The sequence below is a fragment of the Mobula birostris genome, chromosome 29 (genome assembly GCF_030028105.1).
Source record: "Mobula birostris isolate sMobBir1 chromosome 29, sMobBir1.hap1, whole genome shotgun sequence".
NCBI classification, from domain to species: Eukaryota; Metazoa; Chordata; class Chondrichthyes; order Myliobatiformes; family Myliobatidae; genus Mobula; species Mobula birostris.
In genome coordinates, this window is record NC_092398.1 from 15,366,955 (window position 1) to 15,394,784 (window position 27,830).

Sequence of the window (27,830 nt, forward strand, 5' to 3'; positions counted from 1 at the left end):
CCAAGTCAGCTATAGAGCCAAGTTGACATACGAGTCCAGTGGGAGGGTAAATAAACCAGTTGACATAGTGAGTTGAAGATAGTTAGCTTTAAGTTCCTCAGGGTCAATATCACAAATGACCTGACTTGGTCCAACCAAACAGAGTCCACTGCCAAGAAGACCCACCAGTGCCTTTACTTCCTGAGAAAACTAAAGAAATTTGGCCTGTCCCCTAAGACCCTCACTAATTTTTATAGCTGCACTGCAGAAAGCATTTTTCTAGGGTGCATCACAACCTGGTATGGAAGTTGCCCTGTCCAAGACCGAAAGAAGCTGCAGAAGATTGTGAACACGGCGCAGCACATCGCACAAACCAATCTTCCGACCTTGGACTCACTTTACACCGCACGCTGTCGGAGCAGTGCTGTCAGGATAATCAAGGACACGATCCACCCAGCCAAGACACTTTTCATCCCTCTTCCCTCCGGGAGAAGGCTCAGGAGCTTGAAGACTCATACGGCCAGATTTGGGAACAGCTTCTTTCCAATTGTGATAAGACTGCTGAATGGATCCTGACCCGGGTCTGGACCGTACCCTCCAAATATCCAGACCTGCCTCTCGGTTTTTTTGCACTACCTTACTTTCCATTTTCTATTTTCTATTTATGATTTATAATTTAAATTTTTAATATTTACTATCGATTTGTACTCCAGGGAGCAGGAAGTGCAGAATCAAATATCACTGTGATGATTGTACATTCTAGTATCAATTGTTTGGCGACAATACAGTATAAAGTATCAGAGAAGATAAACAGTATTTACAAGCTGGTCAAGATGCATTTAGGAAATGGTTGGAAGAACAATCCCACACAGATTGAGCGGAGGAAAGTGTTTGATTGCAAATGAGACTTCAGAGTATGTTTCTGAATATGAAGATCGTTATTGGATAGTTTGAATCAATTACTCAGAAGTTCAAGGAATGAGTGATTATAATATATAAGGATCCACATATGGCCCTCTCAAGACGGCCTTCATGGGTGGTTTGAAACCAGATGTTGCCAAAATGGTGAGGGTAATGAAAGCGAATTGGAGTGAAACTGCTATTTCCTCCAATGATCTGGTGCAGACTGCCAAACAAGTGAAGAGAGATATCGAAGTCCGAATAAGATTAGTACAGATGAACCGACTGTCTACACTGAATGACCAGAACAATCTCATTCTGGGCCACAACCCCAAAGTAATAAAATAATATGGTGATTAGGAAAAGGGGAGGTGCAACGAGACCTGGGTGTCATTATACACCAGTCATTGAAAGTGGGCATGCAGGTACAGCAGGCGGTGAAAAAGGCGAATGGTATGCTGGCATTTATAGCGAGAGGATTCGAGTACAGGAGCAGGGAGGTACTACTGCAGTTGTACAAGGCCTTGGTGAGACCACACCTGGAGTATTGTGTGCAGTTTTGGTCCCCTAATCTGAGGAAAGACATCCTTGCCATAGAGGGAGTACAAAGAAGGTTCACCAGATTGATTCCTGGGATGGCAGGACTTTCATATGATGAAAGACTGGATGAACTGGGCTTGTACTCATTGGAATTTAGAAGATTGAGGGGGGATCTGATTGAAACGTATAAGATCCTAAAGGGATTGGACAGGCTAGATGCAGGAAGATTGTTCCCGTTGTTGGGGAAGTCCAGAACGAGGGGCCACAGTTTGAGGATAGAGGGGAAGCCTTTTAGGACCGAGATTAGGAAAAACTACTTCACACAGAGAGTGGTGAATCTGTGGAATTCTCTGCCACAGGAAACAGTTGAGGCCAGTTCATTGGCTATATTTAAGAGGGAGTTAGATATGGCCCTTGTGGCTAAAGGGATCAGGGGATATGGAGGGAAGGCTGGGGCGGGGTTCTGAGTTGGATGATCAGCCATGATCATAATAAATGGCAGTGCAGGCTCGAAGGGCCAAATGGCCTACTCCTGCACCTATTTTCTATGTTTCTATGTTTCTATGAGGTAAAAAAGGACATTGGACCGAAACTCTTTGGTATAAGAAACCAACTCAATCACAAATTCAACCAGAACAACAATTTCAGCCAAAGATTCAACCACAGCCTCAACAACAGCAACTTCACCAACAATTCAAACCGAGCACCATGTTCGACCACAGATTCAACCACCCGATTCAATGACAAGGTCAACCCCCTATCTCACAAAGAATGGGAAACTTTCATCTAATGGCACAATTTCAAACTACAATTTCTGATGTGGACATATGGTCAAGGTCTCAGAATGACTTTGCCCTTCCTTACAGCCCTTGTTTGTCTTGATAGAGCAAAAATCAAATGGCGTGTACATTAATTTGCTGGTTGGATATGAACACATCGAATTCTTACTGACACAGGAGTAGAACTAACATATATAACCAAGGCTATTGCCCCAAAATGCAATGTGCCATTGACTAGCATCTGTAAATATTCATATGGTGCTGGAGGACAGAGAATTGATGTCATCAAAAGCAGACTAGTTGACATATAATTGGGTCCTCACCTACAAGAGATACAATTTTGGGTGGGAGATATCTCACAACCTCTTCTTGGAACAGATGTGATTTTGACTTTAAACTCTACTCTTGAAATCATGGAGTGTACAGTTATCTAGAATCTCATGCATTTGGAAAAATCTGAATTAACTTATCATCCCCTATGGTCACAAGACAAAAATGACTGTGGCCTGCTGGAAATGGATCCTGTTAAGTTTACTGGGAAGATAGCGCCTAGTACTAAGCCATATCCTCTAAGTAGATCATCTATAGAAGGCATCATACGCATTGTCAATCAACTGGAGAAACGAGGGATTCTTGTCAAGGCACACAGACCAGTCTGCCCTGTCAAGATGACGAGTGGCACTTGGAGACTAACGGTGGACTACAGGAATGCCAGCCAATGTATTGTCAGGTTAATCCCTCTGGTGGCAGATCCATCACTATCTTCAACACCCTGAGCCCGTTTTATAAGTGGTTCAGTTATTGCTATGGCCAATAGTTTCTGGTTGGTACCGTTGGTCTGAATGTCAACCCTGGTTGGCTTTTACAGTTGATGGTCAACAGTATCAGTGAATGACGCTACCACAGGGTCTTCACATTAGTCCCACTGTCTACCACGTGGTCCTTGAGACAACATCTAAGGGACTTTCCAGGCACTGACTCAACTATTATACAATATATTGATGATCTCTTGATTGCACTATCACGAGGAAGGCATACCGTGGTCTACAAGCTCTTCCTCTGGTTTTAAGTAGCATCAGAGCAACCCCAAACTGGAAAACAAAACTGAGTCCATATGGAGTAGTAACAGGGTGACCTATATCACTACCAGAAGCTCTTGGTCTCAGAGAGGCTGATGTACACATTATGGCAGATAGTTCAGTTGATTATTGTGTGAAACTAACCCAAGTTGTTCAGTCTGCTTCTCAACAGTTTTCTGCTGCTTGGAGTGGTCTATCGGAAGGAGGACCCTGTTTTCTGGAGAGTGGGTCTTGGTCAAGAAACCACACAGGAGCCCCTGGGAGCTTGGTGGGAAGGTCCTTCCTAAGTTCTGCTAATTACAAACTGGCAGTCAAAGTAGAAGGTAAAAGTAAGTGGATACATGCCAGCCACTGCAAGTGAGCTAAAATTACACCAGATTAAGACAAGTGGTGTGAGACTCCAAGTGATCATCACCGAATAATCCAAACTTGGTTAAGTATGCCTGATGTGTCCAATCATGACGTGATGCTATGCTTTGATATTATTCAACTGAACTGAAGTAGTTTAAGTTTTTCTGCCTCTGAATTTTCAGATGTAATGATTCTAAATGTGTGATTTAGAATCAAGGGGAGGGGGTGTTTTTTTTTAAAAGTATTAGATGAGTTAATGTGTTTTCAGCAAGACAATGTTTAGTTTCACTACAAATAATTTGTATTTCACAATTTGTGATGTTAGACTCCACCTATTGGTGGTAAAACGATATAACAGTTACATCATTTATCATCTTTCAGTGTGTCCTTCTATAGGCCCTCACTTATCTCAGGAATTTGCTTTTATATCGGTGTAACAGTATCGGTTTCTGCAAAAATCGTCAGCTTGTCTTTGCTCACAAATGAGAGAAAGTCTGCAGGTGCTGGAAATCCGAGCAACGCACCCAAAATGCTGGAGGAACTCAGCAGGCCAGGCAGTATCCATGGAAAAAAGTGTGTAGCTTGTGTGTGCAGCTTGTTTTTGTTCTCAGTTCTTTAGTTTCAGGTGGTTTGTGCCTGTTTCTTTGTTTCAGCTTTCAATAAATGATCGTGAAGTGACAAGTATTCAACTGAAAAAGTTTCGAGCGCTTTCCCGGTGTATCTGATGCATGAACTCTTCTTGGGCTTCCAGCCTGGTAAAGGTATCAATTTTAACTGATGATTCGATGACAAACTCTGCCATCTTCATCAGAGATAATGCCTAGGCACGTCTAGTCCAGTGGCATATTTGACAACGGGGGTATATATACCACTGGATTAGACATGCCTAGGCATCATCCCTGATGAAGATGGCAGAGTTCAACTGCGAAACGTTGGTGAAAATTGATACCTGTACCAGGCTAGAAGCCCAAGACAAATTTATTCACGTTTTCAGCTCATTCTGTGACTCCTAAATGAACCTGTGGATCAAAAAATCACCAGATCCAACAAGTCATAGAACACTACAGCACAGAAACAGGCCTTTTGACCCATCTAGTCCATGGTGAACCATTAATCTGCCTAGTCCCATTGACCTGAACTTAGACCTGCCTCCTGAGTAAGTACAGATGCAAAGATTCCATTTAAGATCTCCATCTCTTTTGGCTCCATGCATAGTTTACTGCTCTGATCTTCCAAAGGACCAATTTTGTCCCTTGCTGTCCTTTTACTCTTATTATATCTATAGAAGCCCTCAGGATTCACCTTCACCTTGTCTGCTACTGGAACCTCATGTCTTCCTTTGGCACCCACTCCCAATTTCCTTAAGTGTTCTCTTGCATTTCTTATACTCAAGTACCTCCTTTGTTCCTGTCTGCCTTTGCCTGCTATGCACTTTCATTTGTTTTCTTAACCAGAGCCTCAATATCTCTTGAAAACCAAGCTTCTCTAAACCTGTTATCCTCGCCTTTTATTCTAACAGGAACATACAAAATCTGTATTCTCAAAATTTCACTTTTGAGGGCCTCCCACCTGTCACCTGCCCTGTCTCATTCCCTAATAGGTCTCATATCATACTCTCTCCACTTTGGACCTCCATGTATTGAATAAGGAAACATTTCCCCAACACATTTGAAAAGCTTTTTCCTCTCCAGCCCTTTGACAGTATGAGAGTCCCAGTCAATATGTGGAAAGTTAAAAACACCTACTATCACAACCTTAAGTTTCTTGCAACAGTCTGCGACCTCTCTACAAATTTGTTCCTCTAAATCCCACAGACTGTTGGTAGGTCAATAACATAATCCCATTAAGGTGGTTATAACTTTCTTATTCTTTCATTCTACCCATAAAGCTGCTCCAGAGGAGCTCTCCAGTCTGCCCTGACTGAGCACTGCTGTGACATTTTCCCCGACTAGTAATGCTAACCCTCCCCCTTTAATCCCTCCTGCTCTATCACATCTTAAACAACAGAACCCTGGAACATTGAGCTGCCAGTCCTGCCCCTCCTGCATCCAAGTCTCACTAATGGCTACAGTGTCATAATTCCACGTGTTGATCCATACTCTAAGCTCATCTGCCTTTCCTATGATGATCTTTGCAGTGAAATATACATAGTTCCGAACATTAGTCCCAGCACGCTCGACCTTTTGACTCCTGACTTTGTATGTAGGCTTAACAACATCTTTCTCTACAACCACTCCACTGTCTGCTCTGGTGCTCTGATTCCTGTCCCCCTACAACTCCAGTTTAACCTCTTCCCTGCATTCCCTCCATGTGCAACACTAGCAAACCTTCTTGCTAGGATATTAGTCCCCCTCCAGTTAATGTCCCACCTGCCCTGGAAGAGAGCCCAATGATGCAGCAATCTGACACTCTCCATCCTGCACCAATTCCTTAGCCACGTGTATAAGTGTATGATCTTTCCATTTCTGGCCTCATTAGCACATGTAAAGGGGAGCAATCCTGAAATCACAACCCTAGAGGTCCTGTCCTTTAAGACCGTAAGATATAGGAGCAGAATTTGGCCCATTGAGTCTGCTCCGCCGTTTCATCATGACTGACCTGTTTCTCTCTCAGACCCAATCTCCTACCTTCTACTCATATCCCTCCATGCCCTAATTTACTGCCTAACTCCCTGAACTCGCTTTGCACGACTTCTCCACCTCTCCTACTCACGTCATTGGTACCAATGTGGATCCTGACCATTGGCTATTCACCCTCCCGGTTAAAATTGCTGTGGTCCTGATCTGAGATTTCCCTGACCCTGGCACCCAGGAGGCAACATACCACAGAACCTCCTTTCTGTTCCCCCAGCCAATGAATTCCTGTCACTGAAGCTCACCTCTTCGTCTCCCCTTCCATTCTCAGTCAGAGCCAGAGACTTGACTGCTGTGGCTTTCTTCTGGCAGATCACCCCCCAACAATATTCATTCTCAACAACAATATATGTTGTTGAGGGGAATGGCCACAGGGGTACTCTACTCTAGCTGCCTATCCCATTTCCCCCTCCTGATGATCCAGTTACCTGTGTGCTGCAATTTGGGTGTAACAACCTCCCCGTATGTCCTGTCTATTAGCTCCTTAGCTTCCCATATGATCCAGACTTCATGCAGTTCCAACAACAGCTCCTTAACAGTTTAACACAGCAAGCTCCCACAAGCAATACAACGTCAACATACATTGTCTGTCAACAGTCAAAATCCACCCAAGTTTTCTTCTGTCAATCAGCTCCCAAATGTTGCTACTTTTGTCACTCATTGCCACACGCCCTGCTCCATTTCCCTGGTCCTCATCACTTGCTGTTACCCCTACCACTGTCCAGCGCCCCAAGCTCTGCCCTATGCTGACCCATCTCTGGCTTCTGGCCCTGCTCCACCGAACATACAATGAATAGTTCCCCATTCTGCTTTCAGACTTTAGAGGACAGTAGTGTATTCTAACAACCCTTTAGAAGCAGTGAAAATGACCCAAAATGCTGAAACGAGCCGGGAACAAAGGAGGTTAACCACCTATGTCGTTCTTCCTTGGCCCAGAACTCATCGTCGTCTTCAGTCTGCAGAAAGTCTCGCAGGGAACACAAGGGAAACCTCTGTTTGGAAGCCATCAGCACCGGCAGAGCGATGGGTGAACAGCAGGAGTGGATTAAAACGGGCTGTTGAGGAACAGAAATTCTGGCAGAGACACAGCTAGGCTGAGTGAACTCCTTGCTGCACACTGGGTGTGCTGTAGATTTACTAAACACCTGAGACAGGGTTTAAAATAGAACTGATTTATTCGTCACAGATCCAGAATATTAAACTCCAGTCCTATTAAAGGTGAACATTGACAGAAGAAACTCCTCCTGTGCCCAGTGACCAGGGTGCAGAACCGGGTGTGAGGAGCAGCAATAATTGCTGAGTTTGACAACACAGTCACTTTTGATCTTCCCTCTGGATTCAGCAACCACACTGATTAAGTATCCAGCATGCAGCTTATTTAAACTTTCTCCCCAGTGTGAACCCAATAGTGTGCCACAAGGTGAGATGATCGAGTGAATCCCTTCCCATATTCAGAACAGGTGAACAGTCTCTCCCCAGTGTGAACTCGCTGGTGTGCCAGTAGGCCAGGCGACTTAGTGAATCCCTTTCCAGAGTCCGAGCAGGTAAACAGCTTCTTTCCAGTGTGAACTCACTGATTTACCTTCACTTGAGATTTCGAGTGAATCCCTTCCCACAGTCTGAGCAGCGAACGGCCCCTACCCAGTGTGAACTAACTGATGTGTCAGCAGGTTAAATGATTGAGTGAATCTCTTCCCACAGTCTGAGCAGAGGAATGGCCTCTCCCCAGTGTGAACTCGCTGGTGTCTCTGTAGGTTGGATGAGTGAGTGAATCCCTTCCCACATTCTAGGCAGGTGTATGGCCTCTCTCCAGTGTGAACTGACTGGTGAGCCAGTAGGTGGGATGACTGAGTGAATCCCTTCCCACAGTCTGTGCACAGGAACGGTTTCTCCCCAGTGTGAATTCGCTGATGTACTTTCAATTGCGATGACTGAGTGAAACCCTTCCCACAGTCTGAACAGGTGAACGGCCTCTCCCCATTGTGAACGGACTGGTGCTTATGCAGGTGGGATGACTGAGTGAACCCCTTCCCACAGTCTGAGCAGGTGAACGGCTTCTCCCCAGTGTGAACCCGCTGATGTACCTTCAGCTGAGATGACTGAGTAAATCTCTTCCCACAGTCTAAACAGGTGAACGGCCTTTCCCCAGTGTGAACTAACTGGTGTCTCTGTAGGTTGGATGACCGAGTGAATCCCTTCCCACACATAGAACAGGTGAACGGTCTCTCCCCAGTATGAACTGACTGGTGTCTCTGTAGGTCAGATGATTGAGTGAATCCCATCCCACAATCTGAGCAAGTGAAAGGCCTCTCCTCAGTGTGAACTCGCTGGTGTGTCTGCAGTTGGGATGAGTGAGTGAATCCTTTCCAACGGTTCTCTATGAATTACCTGGCAATGCATCAGGTCAGATGTCAGACATAGTGAATCCCTCGCACAGTCAGTGCCGTTGAAGGACTGATCTCTTGTGAACAAATGCTGGTGTGCTTTCAGTACCTGGTTCCAGTCGATTTCACTGGATTACAACAGAAAACTTCATTTCAAACACAAAACACGTTTCCAGCTGGATGAGATACTGTCCATCTCCAATGATCAATAAGGAATATGTCGGTGTTACAATCTGGTCACTCCTTAAATATCTTGACAGAGACAGCAAGTCTGACGTGTTGTTGTGTTTGAGATTCCTCCTGCAGAAATTTTTTGTCGCTTTGAATCTGTAAAAAGATTTACAAATTACATCACGGGGTGAAGGATTGCATTTCAGATGACAAAACTATTGTTGGCAGACTTGCAGATGGTGAGAAGAGGGCGTACAGGAGCGAGACAGATCAGCTGGTTGAGTGGTGCTGCAGCAACAGCCTTGCACGACATCAGGAAGACCAAAGAACTAACTGTGGACTTCAGAAAGGGTAAGGCGAGGGAACACACCCAATTCTCACAGAGGGATCATAAGTGGAGAGAGAGTGAGCAATTTCAAATCCCTGGGTGTCAATATCTCTGAGGACCTAACCTAGACCCAACATACTGATGCAGCTATAAATGAGGTAGGACAACGGCTATATCTCATGAGGAGTTTGAGGAGATTTGGTATGTTATCAAAGGCGCATGCAAATTTCTACAGATGTACCGGAGAGAGCATTCTGCCCGGCTGCATCACCGTCTGGCATGGGAAAGGTGGGGCCACTGCACAGGATCGAAATAAGCTGCAGGGAGTTGTAAACTTGGTCAGCTCCATCACGGGCACTGGCCTCCGGGACATCTTCAAGGAGCGATGCCTCAAAAAGGTGGCATTCATCATTAAGGACCCGCATCACCCAGGTCATGCCTTGTTCTCATTGCTACCATCATGAAGGAGGTACAGGACCCTGAAAGCACACAGTCAGTGATTCAGGAACAGCTTCTTCCCCTCTGCCATCTGATTTCTGAATGGATATTGAACCCATGAAAACTACCTCACTACTTACCTTTTTCAATTTTTAGCCCACTTATTTAACTATTTTTTATATACATACACTTACTGTACTTAATGTTTTTTTCTATTATTATGTATTGTGTTGTACTGCTGCCACAAAGACAAAAAATTCATGACATATGTCGGTGATATTAAACCTGATTCTGGTAATTTTTGTTCCACTCCGGTGAACTCTGACATCACACTGTTACAGTGAGGTTCAACCTAAGTTGGGGAAAGAGCTCTTCTAACTGGGCACAAAATAATCTGCAGATGCTGTAAAAGATCAAAGCAACACTTTCAGTGCGCTGGATGAACTCAGCAGGTCGGGCAGCATCAGTCAGAAATGATGAGTCGACGTTTTGGGCCAGAACCCTTCGTCAGGACTGAAGAATGAAAGATGGGGAAGGATTTGAAGAATGCTTGTAGCTTCAGTTGAAAGACCAGTAATTTGAAAGACAAAGGGGTGGGGGAGGGGAAGCATTGACGTCATAGCCCTGAAAACAATGGGTAGTAGAAGAAGGAGGCGGAACCATGAGGGAGCTGGGGGAGGGGGTAGAGTGAAATAGGGATAGAGGAAGAGAGGGGGAGGAAATTACCGGAAGTTGGAGAATTCTATGTTCATACCCTTTCTTCTAACTGGGCATCTGGACTGGCCATCAAATTCTCTGACAGTCTTCATCAGAGTGACAGTCTGTATCAGAATGGGCCATTTCTGCCCACCTTCAATCTGGGAGTAGGGTCAGTTTGTCTCCCTTCATTAGTATTGTTCACTGTTCCCTCCAAGCTGCTTGGGAGTGTGGCAGCACAGGAACTGAAATGCTCCCACGCACGTACCCTTTGTTACCACGCAGGAGGAATTTTCTTTCATACAATGTTAATTTATATTGCTGCACAGTTTTCAGGCCATGTCAAAGCTTCCTGCTCAGACCAGTGGTTGGTCTGTGCAGCTGTGGGAAAAAAAAAAGGGAACATTGGTAATATTTGAAGTTCTGGTCAAGTCCCACAACGCCAAAGAGAGCACATGGCTGATCCTGGAGACTTTCTAATGACTCTGACCCCCCCCCCCCCACCACACAAGGTGATTGACGGGGAGTGGTGGTGATCTAATCAATGGCAATACCATTGAATATGAAGGGATGGGTAGTAGGATTTCTCACTGGAGTGTGGCACTTTTGCGATGTGAAAGCTACAGGTCACTTGTTACCTGGGACAAAGTAAGTACCCGGAGAGAATAGGACAACACATGATCTCACGGGTAGAAAAGTCCGGAACGAGAGGAGTTAGAACAAACAACACACATAAAAGTTGCTGGTGAACGCAGCAGGCCAGGCAGCATCTCTAGGAAGAGGTGCAGTCGATGTCAGGACGAAGGGTCTCGGCCCGAAACGTCGACTGTACCTCTTCCTAGAGATGCTGCCTGGCCTGCTGCGTTCACCAGCAACTTTTATGTGTGTTGCTTGAATTTCCAGCATCTGCAGAATTCCTGTGCTGGAGTTAGAACAAAGATGATTTTCTCAAGAACTAAAGCTGATGGAAGGATTTTATTCTCCCTCCCCCCGCCCCTCGGAGTTCCCAATCGTTGGATTAGATGGCTGGGGCTCGCAAGTGTCTGAGAGATCCAACCGTTCCCAGTCCCTCCGCCTTCGCTCAATAGCAGAAAACTCCCCAGGGCCTGGGTACGGATCGTGGGGCTGATAGAGATGGAAAGGACCGGGGACTGTCCCGGGCTGCAGGGCTGCAGGGCTGCGTTGTGTCCCGAACTCACAATTGTCCCTCACTCGGGGGTGCTGGTGAACCACCACCCGAAGACCCCCTCCTACCTGCTGCCGGACCTCCGGAGCCTTCTGTCCACTGAGCGCGTGCGCGGTTTTAGGTGGGGGGGGGGAACGATCCGTGACCCTCACGCCTGCGCATTTGATCGCTGGGTCGCCGACGGCAAATTCTAAAGGGCGGTGGTTTCTGGGTAATCAGGGTGTCATGAAAGGTGTCGGCAAGCACCGGTTTCACGTCACATGACTCAAAAACAGTTAATGTTTCTACGTAGAAAACCCAGCAGCTTTAATGCAGCAAGCTCTCACAAACAGCATACTCACCATCAACACTAGATTGTTATAAACTGAAGTTGCAGGGGACAGGAACCAGAGTGGCAGAACAGATAGTGGAGGGGTTGTGGAGACAGATGTTTTAAGACTTCAGACAAAAGCCAGGAATCAAAAGGTTAAGCATGGTGCAATGAATATTCTAAGCCGTGTAAACTTCAATGCAAACAGCATTGATGGAAAGGCAGATGGGTGGTACTGAAGAATAAGAAAAGTATAACCATGTCAATGGGGCTATATTATAGACCACTCAACCGTCCACGGGATTTAGACAAACGAATTTGAGAGCAATTGCCTACTGTTGTACGAAACATAAGGTTGTTATATTAGGTGCTTTTAATTTTCCACATTTTGACTGGGACTCCAAATCAAAAGGTCTAAATGGGATCGAGTTCGTCAAATGTGTTCAGGAAAATTTCCTGAATCAATATATAGAAATCTCAATGAGACAGTGTGCCGTACTTGATTTACTGTTAGGAAATGAGAACAGGGCAGGGGACAGAAGTTCGTGTCTGAAAACATTTTGCATCTGGTGATCATTATCCCATTAGCTTCAAAATAAATATGCAAAAATAGTTTTTTTCCAGGAAGTTATGAGGAAAGTTATCAATGTAGGGAGGTGGATGGTGTCTGCATAGACTTCAGTAAGGCATTTGACAAGGTCCCACATGGAAGGATGGTCAGGAAGGTTCAGTCTTTCAGCATTCAAGATGAGGTAGTAAATTAGATTAGACATTGGCTTTGTGGGAGAAGCCAGAGAGTAGTGTTAGAGGGTTGCCTCTCTGACTTGAGTCCTGTGACCAGTGGAGTGCCACAGGAATCGGTATTTGGTCCATTGCTGTTTGTCATCTATCTCAATGATCTGTATGATAATGTGGTCAACTGGATCAGCAAATTTGAGACGACACCAAGATTGGGGGTGTAGTGGACAGTGAGGGAGATTATCCGAGCTTGCAGTGAGATCTGGACCAGCTGGAAACATGGACTGAAAAATGGCAGGTGGAACTTAATGTAGTCAAGAGCAAGGTGCTGTGCTTTGGTAGGACAGTGAATGATAGAGCACTGAGGAGTGCAGTAGAACAAAGTGATCTGGGAATACAAGTCTATAATTCATTGAAAGTGCTAGGACACATAGATAGAGGCATATAGAGAGCCTTCGGCACTTTGGCTTTCATAAAAACGATTTATTGAGTACAGGAGTTGGGATGTTATGTTAAAGTTGTATAATACATGGGTGAGGCCAAATTTGGGGTATTGTGTGCAGTTTTGGTCACCTACCTACAGGAAAGATGTAAATAAGCATTGAGAAAATGTACAAGGATGTTACTGGGATTGGAGGACCTGAGTTTAAAGGAACGATTGAATAGGTTCGGACTTTATTCCCGAGAACAAAAAAGACTGAGGGGAGATTTGATAGAGGTATACAAAATTATTTGGGGTATAGATAGGGTAAGTGCAAGCAAGCTTTTTCACTGAGTTCTGTGAAACTACAACCAGAGGTCATGGGTTAAGGGTGAAAGGTGAAATGTTTAAGGGGAACATGAGGGGAGGCTTCTTCACTCAGAGGATGGTGAGTGTGGAATGAACTGTCAGTGCAAGTGGTGGGTGCGACTTCGATTTCAATGTTTAAGAGAAGTTTGGAGAGGTACATGAATGGGAGGGGTATGAATGGCCCTGGTTCAGGTGCAGGTTAATGCAAGTAAGCGTGGTCTAGATAGACCTGTTTCTTTATGGTACTTTTCTATGTCTCTATAACTCTAACGGGCATTCTGTGAGGGGAGGAGAAGATGAGGGTGCGACGGCAGTGGGCACGGCCTCTCTAGTGAATGATATCTGTAATCTGTCAAGTAGGGGACCATGCACAATTCTGACTTGATGGAGACAGACATGAGAGTACTGAGGAACATCTGGAAAACTTCTGAAATGCCCGCTTCGCTGCCGCTGCTACTGTGTGGTAACCGGAATCTCCGGGGCAGAAGGCCCCAAATCCTCGGCTTTGCTTGTTTCGGTGGCCGGGGCGAGGTCGAAGGCGCTTGGCAGAGGATGGCGCCCGGGAGGCTGTATTGGAGGGGCTGGTCGGAGGCTCAAAGTTTTCGGATGGACGGACTCAGTGTCGGCTGTGGTCGGCTGCTTCCAAGGCATTGGCAAGTTGACGGTGCCTGGAGGTTTATGGCAGGGAGTTTCTCCCTGTTGCCGCCTGCTATTGGGGACTTGGGAGTCGATCGACTCAGGGACTTTGAGACTTTTTTTTACCGTTCCCATGGTTTGTTCTTCATCAAATTATGGTATTGCTTTGCACTGCTGTAACTATATGCTATAGTTATGTGGTTCTGTCAGTGTTAGTTTTTGGTTTGTCCTGTTTTCTGTGATATCACTCGGGAGAAACATTGCATCATTTCATAATGCATGTATGCATTTCTAAATGACAATAAAAGAGGACTGAGTGTTCTCATAATCTAAAATATCAAACAGTATACAATACGAAATTAAACGATTGACCTTTATAAATCTTTATCTGGATAGAGGCTTAGTAAAGAAAATAAAAAGTAAAAGGGCCCATTTTAAGGAAAAGGTCCATTGCGCATCGTTGGAGCTCACTGTTTGTTCATTTGTTCCCATCAACCTCCAAGCCTAGCCGGCCCTCGGACCCTCGCTCCTCAGTCCACTCCGTCCAGTGCTCTTCCGTCTCTCTCCATTCGCATCCTCTCTCTCCATCGCTCCCCAATGAAAGACTGCGAAAAACGCGGCTCCCAGACACACAAGAAAGAACAACATTTGGTCATTGGCTAACCCCTGCATTCCAAAGCCCTGTTGTCTCTAGCCATAACCCAAACATTGCTGCTACAGAGAAACCATTTTCTTAGCAGTGGAACATTACATAGAAGCCCTTACATTAGCCTTAGCAGTGAAACCTTACAGTGTGTTACATGTGTTAAGGAGCTGGAGCCGGAACTAGATGAACCCCGGGTCATTCAGGAGTCTGAAGGCGATAGATAGGACATATGGAGATAGTTACTCCCAAGGTGCCAAACAGAGGAAACTGGGTGACAGTGAGGAAGGGGAAAGGGGTTAAGCAGGCAGTGCTGAGTACCCCTGTGGCCATCCCTCTCAACAACAGGCATAAAACTTTGGATACTGTTGAGGGGGGGAATGACCTAACAGAGGAAAGTCACAGTAGTGGGGTCTCTGGCACTGAGTCTGCCTCTGTGACTCAGAAGGGAAGTGGGGAGAAGAGGCATGCTGTGGTGATAGGAGACTCATTAGTTAAGGGAACAGACAGGAGGTTCTGTGGGCGAGAACAAGATTCCCAGATGGCATATTGTGTCCCGGGTGCCAGGGTCCAGGATATCTCAGACTGAGTTCTCAGCATCCTTTAGTGGGAGGGTGAACAACCAGAAGTCATAGTCCACGTAGGCACCAATGACATGGGTAGGATGAGTGATGAGGTTCTGAGCAGGGAGTTCAGGGAGTTGCGTGCTAAGTTAAAGGGCAGAACCTCCAGGGTTGTGATCTTAGCATTGCTACCTGTGCCATGTGCTAGTGAGGCCAGAACTAGGAAGATTATACAGCTTAATACATGGTTAAAGAGTTGGTGCAGGAGGGAGGGCATGAGATTTTTGAATCATTGGGCTATCTTCCAGGAATGGTGGGACCTGTACAGAAGGGACAATTTGCACCTGAATTGGAGGGGGACTAATATCCTAGCGAGAAGGTTTGTAAATGTTGCACAGTGGGGTTTAAAGTAGAGTTGGGGTGAGGATGGGAACCAGAGTGCCAGAACAGTTAGTGGAGAGGTTATGGAGGCAGATGTTGGTAAGACTGCAGACAATGTTAGGAATCAAAAGCTTGAGTGTGATGCACCTAGTGTCATGAGCTGTCTATATTTCAATGCAAGAAGTATCATATGAAAGGCGGATAATAGTGCTGAAGATCAGGGGGCTGGTTTACAAACTGAGGCAATGTGTAGTAAAACTACTAGCCAAGAGAGGCTGTTGATAGGGTAAAATAGCAGGCACCAGGGTGAGTTGCAACGTAAGAGGCGGACAAAATTGAAAAAGGTGAAAGCAGGACAGAAGGTGTTGTATCTGATTGCGCGCAGCATATGGAATAAGGTAGAAGAACTTGCAGCACAGTTGCAGATTGGCGGGTGTGATGTTGTAGGCATCACTGAATCATGGCTGAAAGATTATAGCTGTAGCTTAATGTCCAAGGATGTGGTGTCAAAAGAACAGGCAAGGTAGAGAGGGTGGTGTTCCTGGTAAAAAACGAAATCAAGTCATAAAAAAGGGGTGACATAGGGTTGGAAGGTATTGAATAATTGTGGATAGAGCTAAGGAACAGCAAGGATAAAAAGACCCTAATGGGAGTGGTATACAGACCCCCAAACAGTAGTAAGGATGTGGTCTACACATTACAATGGGAGATAGAAAATGCATGCCAAAAAAGCAATGTTACAACAGTCATGGGGGACTTCAATAGGCAGATAGATTGGGGAAATGAGGTTGGTGCTGGATTCCAGAAGGGGGAATTTCTAGAGGACCTACAAGATGGCTTTTTAGAGCAGCTCGTAGTTGAGCCCACTACGGGATGAGCATTTCTGGACTGGGTGTTGTGCAATGAACCAGAGTTGATTAGAAAGCTTATGGTTAAAGAACCCTGAGGGAAGAGTGATCATAATATGATTGAAATCACCCTGTAATTTGAGAAGGAGAAGCTAAAGTTAGAAGAATCAGTATTACAGTGGAATGAAGGGCATTACAGAAGCATGAGAGAGGAGTGGACCAGAATTGAATGGAAAGGAACACTGGCAGGGATGATGGCAGAGCAGTAATGACTGAAATTTCAGGAAGCAATTCAGAAGGCATAGGATATATACATCCCAAAAAGGAAGAAGTATTCTAAAGGAAAGATGATACAACCATGGCTAATAAGAGAAATTAAAGCCAATGTAAAAACCAAAGAGAGGGCATATAATAGAGCAAAAATTAGTGGACTGGTAGAGGATTGGGTAGCTTTTAAAAACCAACTGAAAGCACCTGAACATTAAGAACCACCTGTTATTAAGAAGGTAAAGATGGAATCCGAAAGTAAGCTAGTCAATAATTTAAGGAGGATACCAAAGGTTTCTTCAGATACATAAAGTGCAAAAGAGAGGCAAAAGTGGATATTGGACCACTGGAAAACGGTGTTGGAGAGATAGTAATTGGAGACAAGGAAATGGTGAACAAACTGAATAAGTATTTTGCACCAGTCTTCATTGTGGAAGACACCAGTAGTATGGTGGAAATTCCAGGTGTCAGGGGGCATGAAGTGTGTGAAGTTACTGGAACTAGACAGAAGGTTCTTGGGAAACTGAAAGGTATGAAGGTAAATAACTCACCTGGACCAGACAGTGTACACCCCAGGGTTCTGAAACAGGTGGCTGAAGACATTGTGAAAGGATTAGTAATGAACTTTCAAGAATCACTAGATTCTGGAATGGTTCCAGAAGATTGGAAAATTGCAAATGTCAGTCCATCTTCCAGGAAGGGAGAAAGGCAGAACAAAGGAAACTATAGGCCAGTTAGTCTGTCAGTGGTTGGGAAAACGTTGGAGTCGATTATTAAGGATGAAGTCTCGGTGTCCTTGGAGGCACATGATAGAATAGGCTGTTTCAGCATGGTTTCCTCAAGGGAAAATCTTGCCTGACAAATCCATTGGAATTCTTTGAAGAAATAACAAGCAGGATAGACAAAGGAGAATCAGTTGATCATGATTACTTGGATTTTCAGAAGGCCTTTGATAAAGTGCCACATGAGGCTGCTTAACCAGCTATGAGCCCATTGTATTACAGGAAAGATTCTAGCATGGATAAAGCAGTGGCTAATTGTCAGGAGGAAAAAAGTGAGAATAAAGGGAGCTGTTTCTGGCTAGCTGCCGGTGACTAGTGGTGTTCCACGGGGGTCTGACTTGGGACCGATTCTTTTTACATTATATGTCAATGTTTCAGTTGATGGAATTGATGGCCTTGTTGCAAAGTTTGCAGACAATATGAAGATAGGCAGAGGTGTAGGTAGTTTTGAGGAAGTAGAGAGGCTACAGAAGGACTATGGCAGATTAGGAGAATGGGCAAAGAAATGGCAGATGGAATACAGTCTCAGGAAGTGTATGGTCAAAGAAGGAATGAAAGTGTAGACTATTTTCTAAATGGAAAGAAAATACAAGAAACAGAGGTGCAAAGGGACTTGTGAGTCCTTGTGCAGGATTCCCTAAAGGTTAATTTGCTGTTTGAGTCTGTGGTGAGGAAGGTAAGTGTGATGTTAGCATCCTTTTCAAGTGGACCAGAATATAAAAGTAAGGATGTAATGTTGAAACTTTACAAAGCACTGGTAAGGCCTCACTTGGAGAATTGTGAGCAGGTTTAAGCCCTTTATCTTAGAAATGATGTGCTGAAACTGGAGAGGGTTCAAAGAAGATTCCCAAAAATTACTCCAGGTTTAAATGGCTTGTCATATGAAAAGCATTTGATGGCTGTGGGCCTGTGTTCACTGGAATTCAGAAGAATGAGGGGTGACCTCATTGAAACCTATCGAATGGTGAAAGGCCTTGATAGAGTGGTTGTGGAGAGGATGGTTCCAATTGTGGGAGAATCTAAGATGAGAGGATACAATCTTAGAATAGAGGGGCATCCTTTTGGAACAGAGATGAGGGGGAATTTCCTGTGCACAGTATGCCGTGAAGTGTTGGCCAACCTCTCCCCACATCAAATGATCACACTACTCGTCTGTTTTCTCTGAGGCCAAGCACCTTAGCGTTTGTTCCAAACCCTGGTTCACCCGCTCCTTCTGGCTACTGGCTTCTCTACCTCCCTCTGCAATTGGATCCCTGATTTCCTAACCAGAAGACTACAATCTGTGTGGATTGGTAATACCTCCACCTTGCTGACTGGCTCACTTCAGGGGTGTGTGCTTAACCCATTGCTCTACTCCCTCTATACCCATGACTGTGTGGCTAGGCATAGCTCAAATACCATCTATAAATTTGCTGATGATACAACCATTGTTGGTAGAATCCCAGATGGAGGTGAGTGGGGATACAGGAGTGAGACATACTAGCTAGTTGAGTGGTTTTGCAGCCACAACCTTGCACCACTGTCAGTATCATGATTGTGGACTTCAGGAAGGATAGAATGAGGGAACACGAACCAATCCCCATAGATCAGAAGTGGAGAGAGTGAGAAATTTCAAGTTCCTGGATGTAAAGACCTTTGAGAAACTAACCTGGTTGCCACATATCAATGCAGCTATAAAGAAGGCAAGACAGCGGCTATATTTCAATAGGAGTTTGAAGGGATTTGGTATGCTACGTAAAACACCCGAAAACCTCTATAGATGTGCCATGGAGAGCATTCTGACAGACTGCATCACTGTCTGGTATGGGGTTGGGTGGGGGGGGGGCGGCTGTGGAGTAGTGCACAGAACTCAAAGAAGCCACAGGAAGCTGTAAGATTAGTCAACTCCATTTTGGGTACTAGCCTCTGTAGTACCCAAGACATCTCCAATGAGTGGTGCCTTAGAAAGGTGGCGTCCATTATTACGGACCCCCATCACCCAAGACATGTCCTCTTCTCATTGTTACCATCAGGAAGGAGATCCAGAAACCTGAAGACACACACTCAGCAATTCAGGATCACCTTCTTCCCCTCTGCCATACAATTTGTAAATGGGCATTGAACCCATGAATACTACCTCACTTTTTTATATATATTATTTCTGTTTTGCAGTATTTTTAATCTAACTATTTAATGTACATATATACTTACTGAAATTGATTTTCTTATCTTTTTCTACATTATTATGTTTCGCATTGTATTGCTGCCGCAAAGACAACAAATTTCACAACACATGCCGGCGATAATAAACCTGATTCTGCAAATTGCAGTCAATGGGAAGAGCTGAAGTGTGACATTGGGGCAAAATTGGATATGGTGTTATATAAGGATGGAAGGTGTTATATTTGAATGCACTCAGTTTACAGAATAAGGTAGACTATGTTGTATGCAGTTAGAAATTGGCAGTTATGACATTGTGGGAACGACTGAGTCGTAGCTGATAGAAGATCATAGTTGGGAGCTTAGCATCCAAGGATACACCTTGTATCAAAAGGAAAGACAAGTAGGCTGAGAGGGTAGGTTGCCTCTGTTAAATAAATCAAATAGAACATAGAACATACAGCACAGGAACAGGCCATTTGGCCCACAATGTTGTGCTGAAACAGCTAAAAAGCAAATCAAAAACACCCAAACACTAATCCCTTCTACCTCTATATCCCTCCACCCTCATTACATCATATCCAAATTTCTCTTAAAAGCCTCTAATGTATTTGCCTCTGCCACCATATCAGGCAGCGCATTCCAGGCATCCACCACTCTCTGAGTAAAAAACTTACCCCTCACACCATCCTTGAACCTATCCCCTCTCACCTTCAATGCATGCCTTCTGGTATTAGACATTTCATCACAAGAAAACAGGTACTCCCCGTACACTCAATCTATGCCCCTCATAATCTTATAAACCTCTATCAGATCTCCCCTCAGCCTCCAGAGAAAACTACCCAAGTTTATCTAGACTCTGGTGATAGTACATGCCCTTGAAACTAGGCAGTATCCTGGTAAACCTCTTCTGCACCCTCTTCAAAGTCTCAACATCCTTCCTGTAGTGGGGTAACCAGAAATGTATGCAGTATTCCAGATGTGGCCAGAGCAAAGTTTTATAAAGTTGCAACATAACCTCTTGACTTTTGAACTCAATACCTTGACTAATAAAAGCAAGCATTCCATAAGCCTTCTTAATCACCTGTGTAGCCACGTTCAAGGAGTTGTGAACTTGGATCCCAAGATCCAAGCAACACTGTTAGGGATCTTGCCCTCAACAGTGTGTCTCCTTGCATTTGTGCTACTAAGGTGCAATACCTCACATTTATCTGTGTTAAACTCCAACTGCTATTTCTCTGCCCATATCTGTAACTGATCTATGTTGAACTGTATTCTTTGCCAGTCTTCTATACTATCCACAACTCCACCAATCTTGGTGTCATTTGCAGACTTGCTATCCCACCAATCTACATTTTCATCCAGGTCATTTATATACATCGCAAACTGCAGAGGTCCCAGCACAGATCCCTGTGGAACACGACTAATTACAGACCTCCAGCTCGAATAAGCCCTTTCAATCTTCCATGCGCAAGCTGGTTCTGAATCCAAACACCCAATTCACCGTGAACCTCACCTTAATCATCTGGACTAACCTCCCATGAGGGACTTTGTCAAATGTCTTTCTAAAATCCATGTAGACAACACTGCCCTAGCGTTACCAATTTCTCTCATCATCTTGTCAAAAAACTCAATGAAGTTGTGTCACAGCAATTTTAAAATAAAGCTCGATACCAGAGTTCAAGTGGCCATTTTTTTATTTTAGTATGATATCATGGAGATTCCACATGTGTGGACTCAACTAGAAGGAAAAAATTTATACATAGTGGCAGATAAGCGACCAAAACCAGTACTCCTCTTAGACAGTTCTTAGAATCTTCTTCATGATTTATGGCACCTTTATCTACATTTATCTTTTTTTATGCCGATGTTTTTTCACTCTAAGGAGGAGTATTTAGTGCCTAGCACCATAATCTTAGTCATACAGATTTGCAGCTCAGTTAAAAAAAACACAGGATATCCACAAAGTCATTTTAGCAACACACAGATCTTTTAACCCGATATTCAAAACTTTCTTCAAACATGTTGGTAAGGCATGACCTGCCACACAGAAAGCCATGCTGGATATCCCTTATTTAGGCCATGGGTTTCCAAATGCTCATACATTCTATCCCTAAGGATTTTCTCTAGCAATTTTCCTACAGCTGACGTGAGACACACCTTAGAAAGAAATGACGTGCCTTCACAACTAGGGATCACTTTTAACTTTTCTTTTGGTCATTTAGTATGTGGACTGTATTTTCTCAATGTCACCACATGGGAATGTGTTGTCCTTGGCTTGTTTGCCTTTAATTGTTTGTCTTTGCACCAGCCCTGGTTTTCACTTTGTTTTGCAGGTGTCTCATTTGAAATCATTAGGGATGGTTAAACTCTTTGTTCTGATCACTCTTATTCAATTTGGGATAATATAATTAGCACGGTATTGTCAATGTCTGAAATTCCTAAGTGCTCCAGGGTGTATTTCAGGGAGGTATGTCAACCCCTCTTTGTTGGGTCATTGTGGCTCCTTGTTCTGACGAGTTCTTCAATGGATTGCCAGTGATTTTTGCTCCACAAGATTCAGTATAGTTTGCTTGAGCTCTTGTTATGTTTTTCTAGTTAATTTATGTAATACACCTTCAGTATTGTTTGAATTGCTGAAGTCTCTGAGATTCCTGTACTTGAGTTCGCTAGTGATTCTTACACACAGGATCAGAAGATGTAGAATCCTTGTGGATAGAGTTAAGAAACTGCAAGGGTAAAAAGACCCTAATGGCCTACAAACAGTAGCCAGGATGTAGGGTACATATCACAATGGGAGATAGAAAAGGCATTTAAAAGGACAGTGTTGTGATAGCCATGGGAGATTTTAATATGCAGGTAGATTAAGAAAATCAGGTTGGTGCTGCATCCCAAGAGAGGAAATTTGCAGAATGCCTACAAGATGGCTTATTACAGCAGCTAATGGCAAAATCCATGAGGGAAAAGGCAACTCTGGATTGGGTAGTGAACAGATCTGATTAGGGAGATTAAGGTAAAGGAACCCTTAGGAAACAGTGATCATAATTTGATAAAATTTACCCTGCTGTTTGTGACAGGGAAGCAAAAGATTGGATGTATCAGTATCACAGTGGAGTGAACGGAATTCGAGGCATGAGAGAGGAGCTGGCCAAAGTTGATTGGAAGGGGACACTACCAGGAATGACGGTAGAACATTAATGGCTGGAGTATCCGGGAGCAATTTTGAAGCTGCAGGATAGATATAGCCCTAAGATGAAGTTTTCTAATGGAAGGATGAGGCATCCATGCCAATGAGGGAATTCAAAGACAGCAAGACACAACAGCATGTCAGTCCTGCTGTGTCAGTTCAACAATACCTGAATGCCACCGATCCTTGAAAGTAAAAGAGATGCTTGAGAAGACAGCTCATCAGTCATAGCAAGGATAATGGGAATACATGTACATGTCTGTGATCTGACCTGATGAAATGCCATAGAGTTGATAGCAGTGAGATGTCATTCACTGGTTCTCATTTTGGAAGGGACTCGCTAGGCCACTGCACCTGCAAGTACACCAGCAAGTTCACACTGGGGAGAGGTCATTCACATGCTCAGAGTGTGGGAAGGAATTTGTCCAAGTATTATATCTGCAGAAAGACCAGAGAGTTCACACTGGGGAGAGGCCATTCATCTATTCCAAGCATGGGAAGGGATTCATTCAGTCATCTGAACTATTGAAACACCAGCTAGTTCATGCAGGGGATAAGCCATAACCTGTTCTGAGTGTGGGAAGGATTTCATTCAGATATTCCATCTTCCGAGTTAACAATACTGTAAGTAGAGGTCACACTTCTGTGCTGATTGAAATTTACTCAATCATCCCAGTTGAGGAAACACCAGAACTTCACATCAGTGAGGAAGTTCAAATATGTCACATCTTGAAATTTTAACCACCATGATGGCTGGATCTAGTTGCAAGTTTACAACCAAAGGTTAATGATTCATTCTGCAATTCTTGTGACTGCTTATCACTCCCAGGACTGAACCCTGGTCACTGAGCATTGGTGGGGTTTGTTCTGCTGATGTTAGCCTTAAATTAAACTGGAGTTTCATATCGTGGATCTGTGACAAATAAATAATTTCTGTTTCAAATCCTGCATCTTGGTTGCTTACAGTCTCTGCCATACGGCCATAAGGGCACCCAGTCCAGCAGGTGTCTGCTTGCGGTTGTGTTCCACGTCAGTGCTTTTAAATCCATCCCTGCTGTTCACCTCTCACTGTGATGACAGGTTGCAACTGGTCACCAAACTGTGGGTGAAGATATCTTCTTGAATTTTCTCTATGACTTTCTGCAGACTGAATAAGACGATGAGCTCACTGTGATTTTGTCCCAAATATTCCTCAGGGCTCAGGGCCAAGGGAGAAAGTCATGGATGGTTAAACTCCTACTTCTCTGCTCTTTTCAACGTTTTGGGTAATTTTCACTGATTTCAAATGGTTTTGCCTCACACAGCTCAAATACACAGCTCTCTTAAGTTATAAGAGCAGAATGATAGGTGAATTTTCGCTGGATCAGAGCCAGAAACTAAAGAGGATTCAGCATGAGTCAGGACTTTGGGGCTCCAGAAAGAGGTGGGGGCTAGAGTTTATGGGGGGGGGGGGAAGGATGTGGCTACAAATGAAAGATCAGCACCATTTGGAAATTGGTTGACTGAAAAAATGTTGGTTATTCCGAGGATGGAGACACAGCAGGATACGCAGCATCTATGGAGAGGAATAAACCATTGACATGTCAGGCCGAGAACCTTCACAATGCCTAGAATGCTTATTCTTCTCTTTTGATGCTGTCTGATCTGCTGAGTTCTGACAGCACTTTGTGTGTGTTGCTCTATATTTCCAGCATCTGCATAAAAATATAAGTGTAAGTGGGTTGGATTTTTATACATTTGATACTCGGAATGCCTGCTGATATTAAATGCATCGCTTTTGAGAATTAAAGTAGCTCCTGAGTTTTCTACTCCAAAAAAAAATTGACTATTTTCGAAGTACTTGGCTTGAAACCTGCGCTTGCGGGCACTTTTAATGGCACCGTGCTTACCCAGAAACCTCCACGACCAAGCATTCGCCGTCAATGACCCAGCGATCAAATGCGCAGGCGTAAAGGCCTCAGCTTGTCCCCCAAAATGCGCATGCGCTTAATGAACAAAAGGCTCTGGAGGGTCGGCAGCAGGTAGGAAACGGACGGGGGTTTCATCAGCAATTGTGTCCGCATCCTGACTTGAGGGATAATTGTTGCGAGCTCCGGGTACACCGTGGCCCCGCACCCCGAGCAGTCCCGTTTCTTTCCCTGAAACAGCTCCACGATCCGGACCCAGGCCCCGGGGAGCTTTCTGTTGAGCGAAGCCGCTTTCGCCATTTCTAAAGCGCAGGCGCATTGCTGGGACCGTGCCGAATAGGGGGGGGTCTCTCGTTCCTGAGGTTTCTATCCGTGAGAGCATGTTTCGTATCATTCTCCTTGGGTACGTGATGATATCAGACACCTTTGTCCTGAGACCATTCACCTGCTCCGTGTGCGGGAAGGCACTCACTCAGTTATCAAGTGACCTGTAGCTTTCACATCACAAAAGTGCCACACTCCAAAGAGAAATCCTACTGTTCTCCCCTTTCACTAGCGTTGACCCAAGGCACAGATCGAACACGGGCGGAAATGGTCCAGACTGGAAAACAGTCGGAGAATTGGTCTAGATGTGTGACCTGTGCCCGGTTAGAAGATGATGAGTTGTTTCTGCACCGTGAGTTAAACCTCACTGTAACAGTGTGATGTCAGAGCTCACCACAGGGGCTAAAATAATCTCGTCTGAAATGTCGCCCTTCACCCATTGATGTCTTTTGTAAATCTTTTTACAGATTGGAAACGGCAAAGAATTTGTGTACAGGAATCTCAAACATAACAGCACGTCAGATTTGCTGTCTCTGTGCAGATGTTTCCCTTGTAACACTAGTTTATCTGTTGTTGATCGTTGGAGATGAAGAACTATCTCATCCCAGCTGGAAAAGTTTTTTTATCTCTGAAATGAGGTTTTCTGTTATAACTCAGTGAAATCGATTGGAACCAGGGTACTGAGAATACACCAGCGTTTGTTTTCCTGACTAAGGGTCTCGACCCGTAACGGTGACCGTACTTCTTCCTATAGTTGCTGCTTGGCCTGTTGCGTTCCACCAGCATTTTGTGTGTGTTGTTTGTTCAACAGAGATCAGTCCTTCAACTCCATTGATTGTGCAAGGGGTTCACTATGTCTGACATCTGACTTGATAGCAGGGAGATATCATTCTCCTTCTCTCAGTGTAGGAAGGGGTTCACTCACTCAGCCAACCCACAGACACACCAGTGAGTTCGCCGTGGGGAGAGGCCCTTTACCTGCTCTGTGTGTGGGAGGGGATCTACTCACTCATCCAGCCTGAAGAAACATCAGCAAGTTCACACCATAGAGAGCGGGTTCACCTGTTGTATCTGCAGGAAGCGATTCATGCTGTTATCCAAGCTGAAGATACATCTGAAAATTCACATCAGTGAGAAACTGCTTACCTGTTCTGTGTCTGGAAGGAGATTCAATCACTCAGCTCACCCAGAAAAACACCAGTGACTACACCACAGAGAGACTATCGCGTGTGTGGGAAGAGATTCACTCGGGCATCTCACCTACGGACACACCGAGGGAGAGAGCATTCATCTGTTCTGTGTTTGGAAAGAGATTCATTTGGTCATCTGATCTGCTGACACATGAGCGAGTTCACATCGGGATACATCTGCTCTGAACCTGGGACGGGAGTTACTTGTTCATCCCATCTGCGGACAAACCAGTTAGTTCACACTGTGGAGAGGCCATTCACCTGCTCAGACTGTGGGAAGAGGTTCACTCAGTCATCCCACCTACTGACGCACCAGTTAGTTCACACGGGGGAGAAGCCGTTCACCTGTTTAGACTGTGGGAAAGGATTCACTCGGTCATCTCAACTGAAGGTACATCAGCGAGTTCACACAGGAGAGAGACCATTCACCTGCTTAGAATGTGGGAAGGGATTCTCTCGGTCGTCTGACCTACTAGCACATCAGTCGGTTCACACTGGGGAGAGGCCATTCACCTGCTCAGTCTGTGGGAAGGGATTTCCTCGGTCATTTCAACTGAAGGTACATCAGCGGGTTCACACTGGGGAGAGGCCGTTCAAATGTTCTGAATGTGGGAAGGGATTCACTCAGTTAGCCCACCTACAGACACATCAGCGAGTTCACACGGGAGAGAGACCATTCACTTGTTCCGTGTGTGGAAAGGCATTCACTCAGTTATCAAGCCTCCAGACGCACCAGTCAGTTCACACTGGGGAGAGGCCATTCACCTGCTCAGACTGTGGGAAGGGATTCACTCAGTTATCCCACCTACAGACACATCAGTCAGTTCACACTGGGAAGAAACCATTCACCTGCTCAGACTGTGGGAAGGGATTTCCTCGGTCATTTCAACTGAAGCTACATCAGCGAGTTCACACTGGGGAGAGGCCATTCACCTGCTCAGACTGTGGGAAGGGATTCACTCAGTCATCCCACTTGCTGGCACACCAGTCAGTTCACACTGGGGAATGGCCATTCACCTGTTCCGTATGTGGGAAGGGATTTACTCAGTCATCCCACTTACTAGCACACCAGTCAGTTCACACTGGGGAGAAACCATTTGCCTGCTCAGACTGTGGGAAGGGATTCACTCGATCATTTCAACTGAAGGTACATCAGCGAATTCATACTGGGGAGAGGCCGTTTACCTGCTCAGACTGTGGGAAGAGATTCTCTCGGTCATCCCACCTACTGGCTCACCAGTCAGTTCACACTGGGGAGAAGTCATTTATCTGCTCAGACTGTGGGAAGGGATTCACTCGGTCTTCTCAACTGAAGGAACATCAGCGAGTTCATACTGGGGAGAGGCCGTTCACCTGCTTAGTCTGTGGGAAGGGATTTCCTCGATCATTTCAACTGAAGGTTCATCAGCGGTTTCACACTGGGGAGAGGCCGTTCACCTGCTCTGAATGTGGGAAGGGATTCATTCAGTCATCTCACTTACAGACACACCAGCGAGTTCACATAGGAGAGAGACCATTCATCTGTTCCATGTGTGGGAAGGGATTTACTCACTCATCCCACCTACAAACACACCAGTGTGTTCACAGTGGGGAGAAGCCGTTCATCTACCCAGAATGTGGGAAGGGATTCACTTGCTCATCTCACCTACTGACGCACCAGC

At 44.9% G+C, this 27,830-nt stretch overlaps 1 protein-coding gene and 1 pseudogene across 1 annotated transcript in view; one reads left to right on the forward strand and one right to left on the reverse strand.

Annotated features, from left to right (window-relative positions):
* Positions 1 to 7,467: 7,467 nt before the first annotated feature.
* Positions 7,468 to 8,645, reverse strand: LOC140189899 (uncharacterized; annotated as a pseudogene).
* A 16,091-nt stretch (positions 8,646 to 24,736) lies between these two features.
* Positions 24,737 to 27,830, forward strand: part of LOC140190249 (uncharacterized) — a 73,340-nt gene continuing 70,246 nt past the window's right edge. The window contains 2 exon segments of the mRNA XM_072246815.1: positions 24,737 to 24,769; positions 25,447 to 27,765. Of these exon segments, the coding sequence (XP_072102916.1) occupies positions 26,321 to 27,765 (1,445 nt within the window). The 5' untranslated portion in view covers positions 24,737 to 24,769; positions 25,447 to 26,320.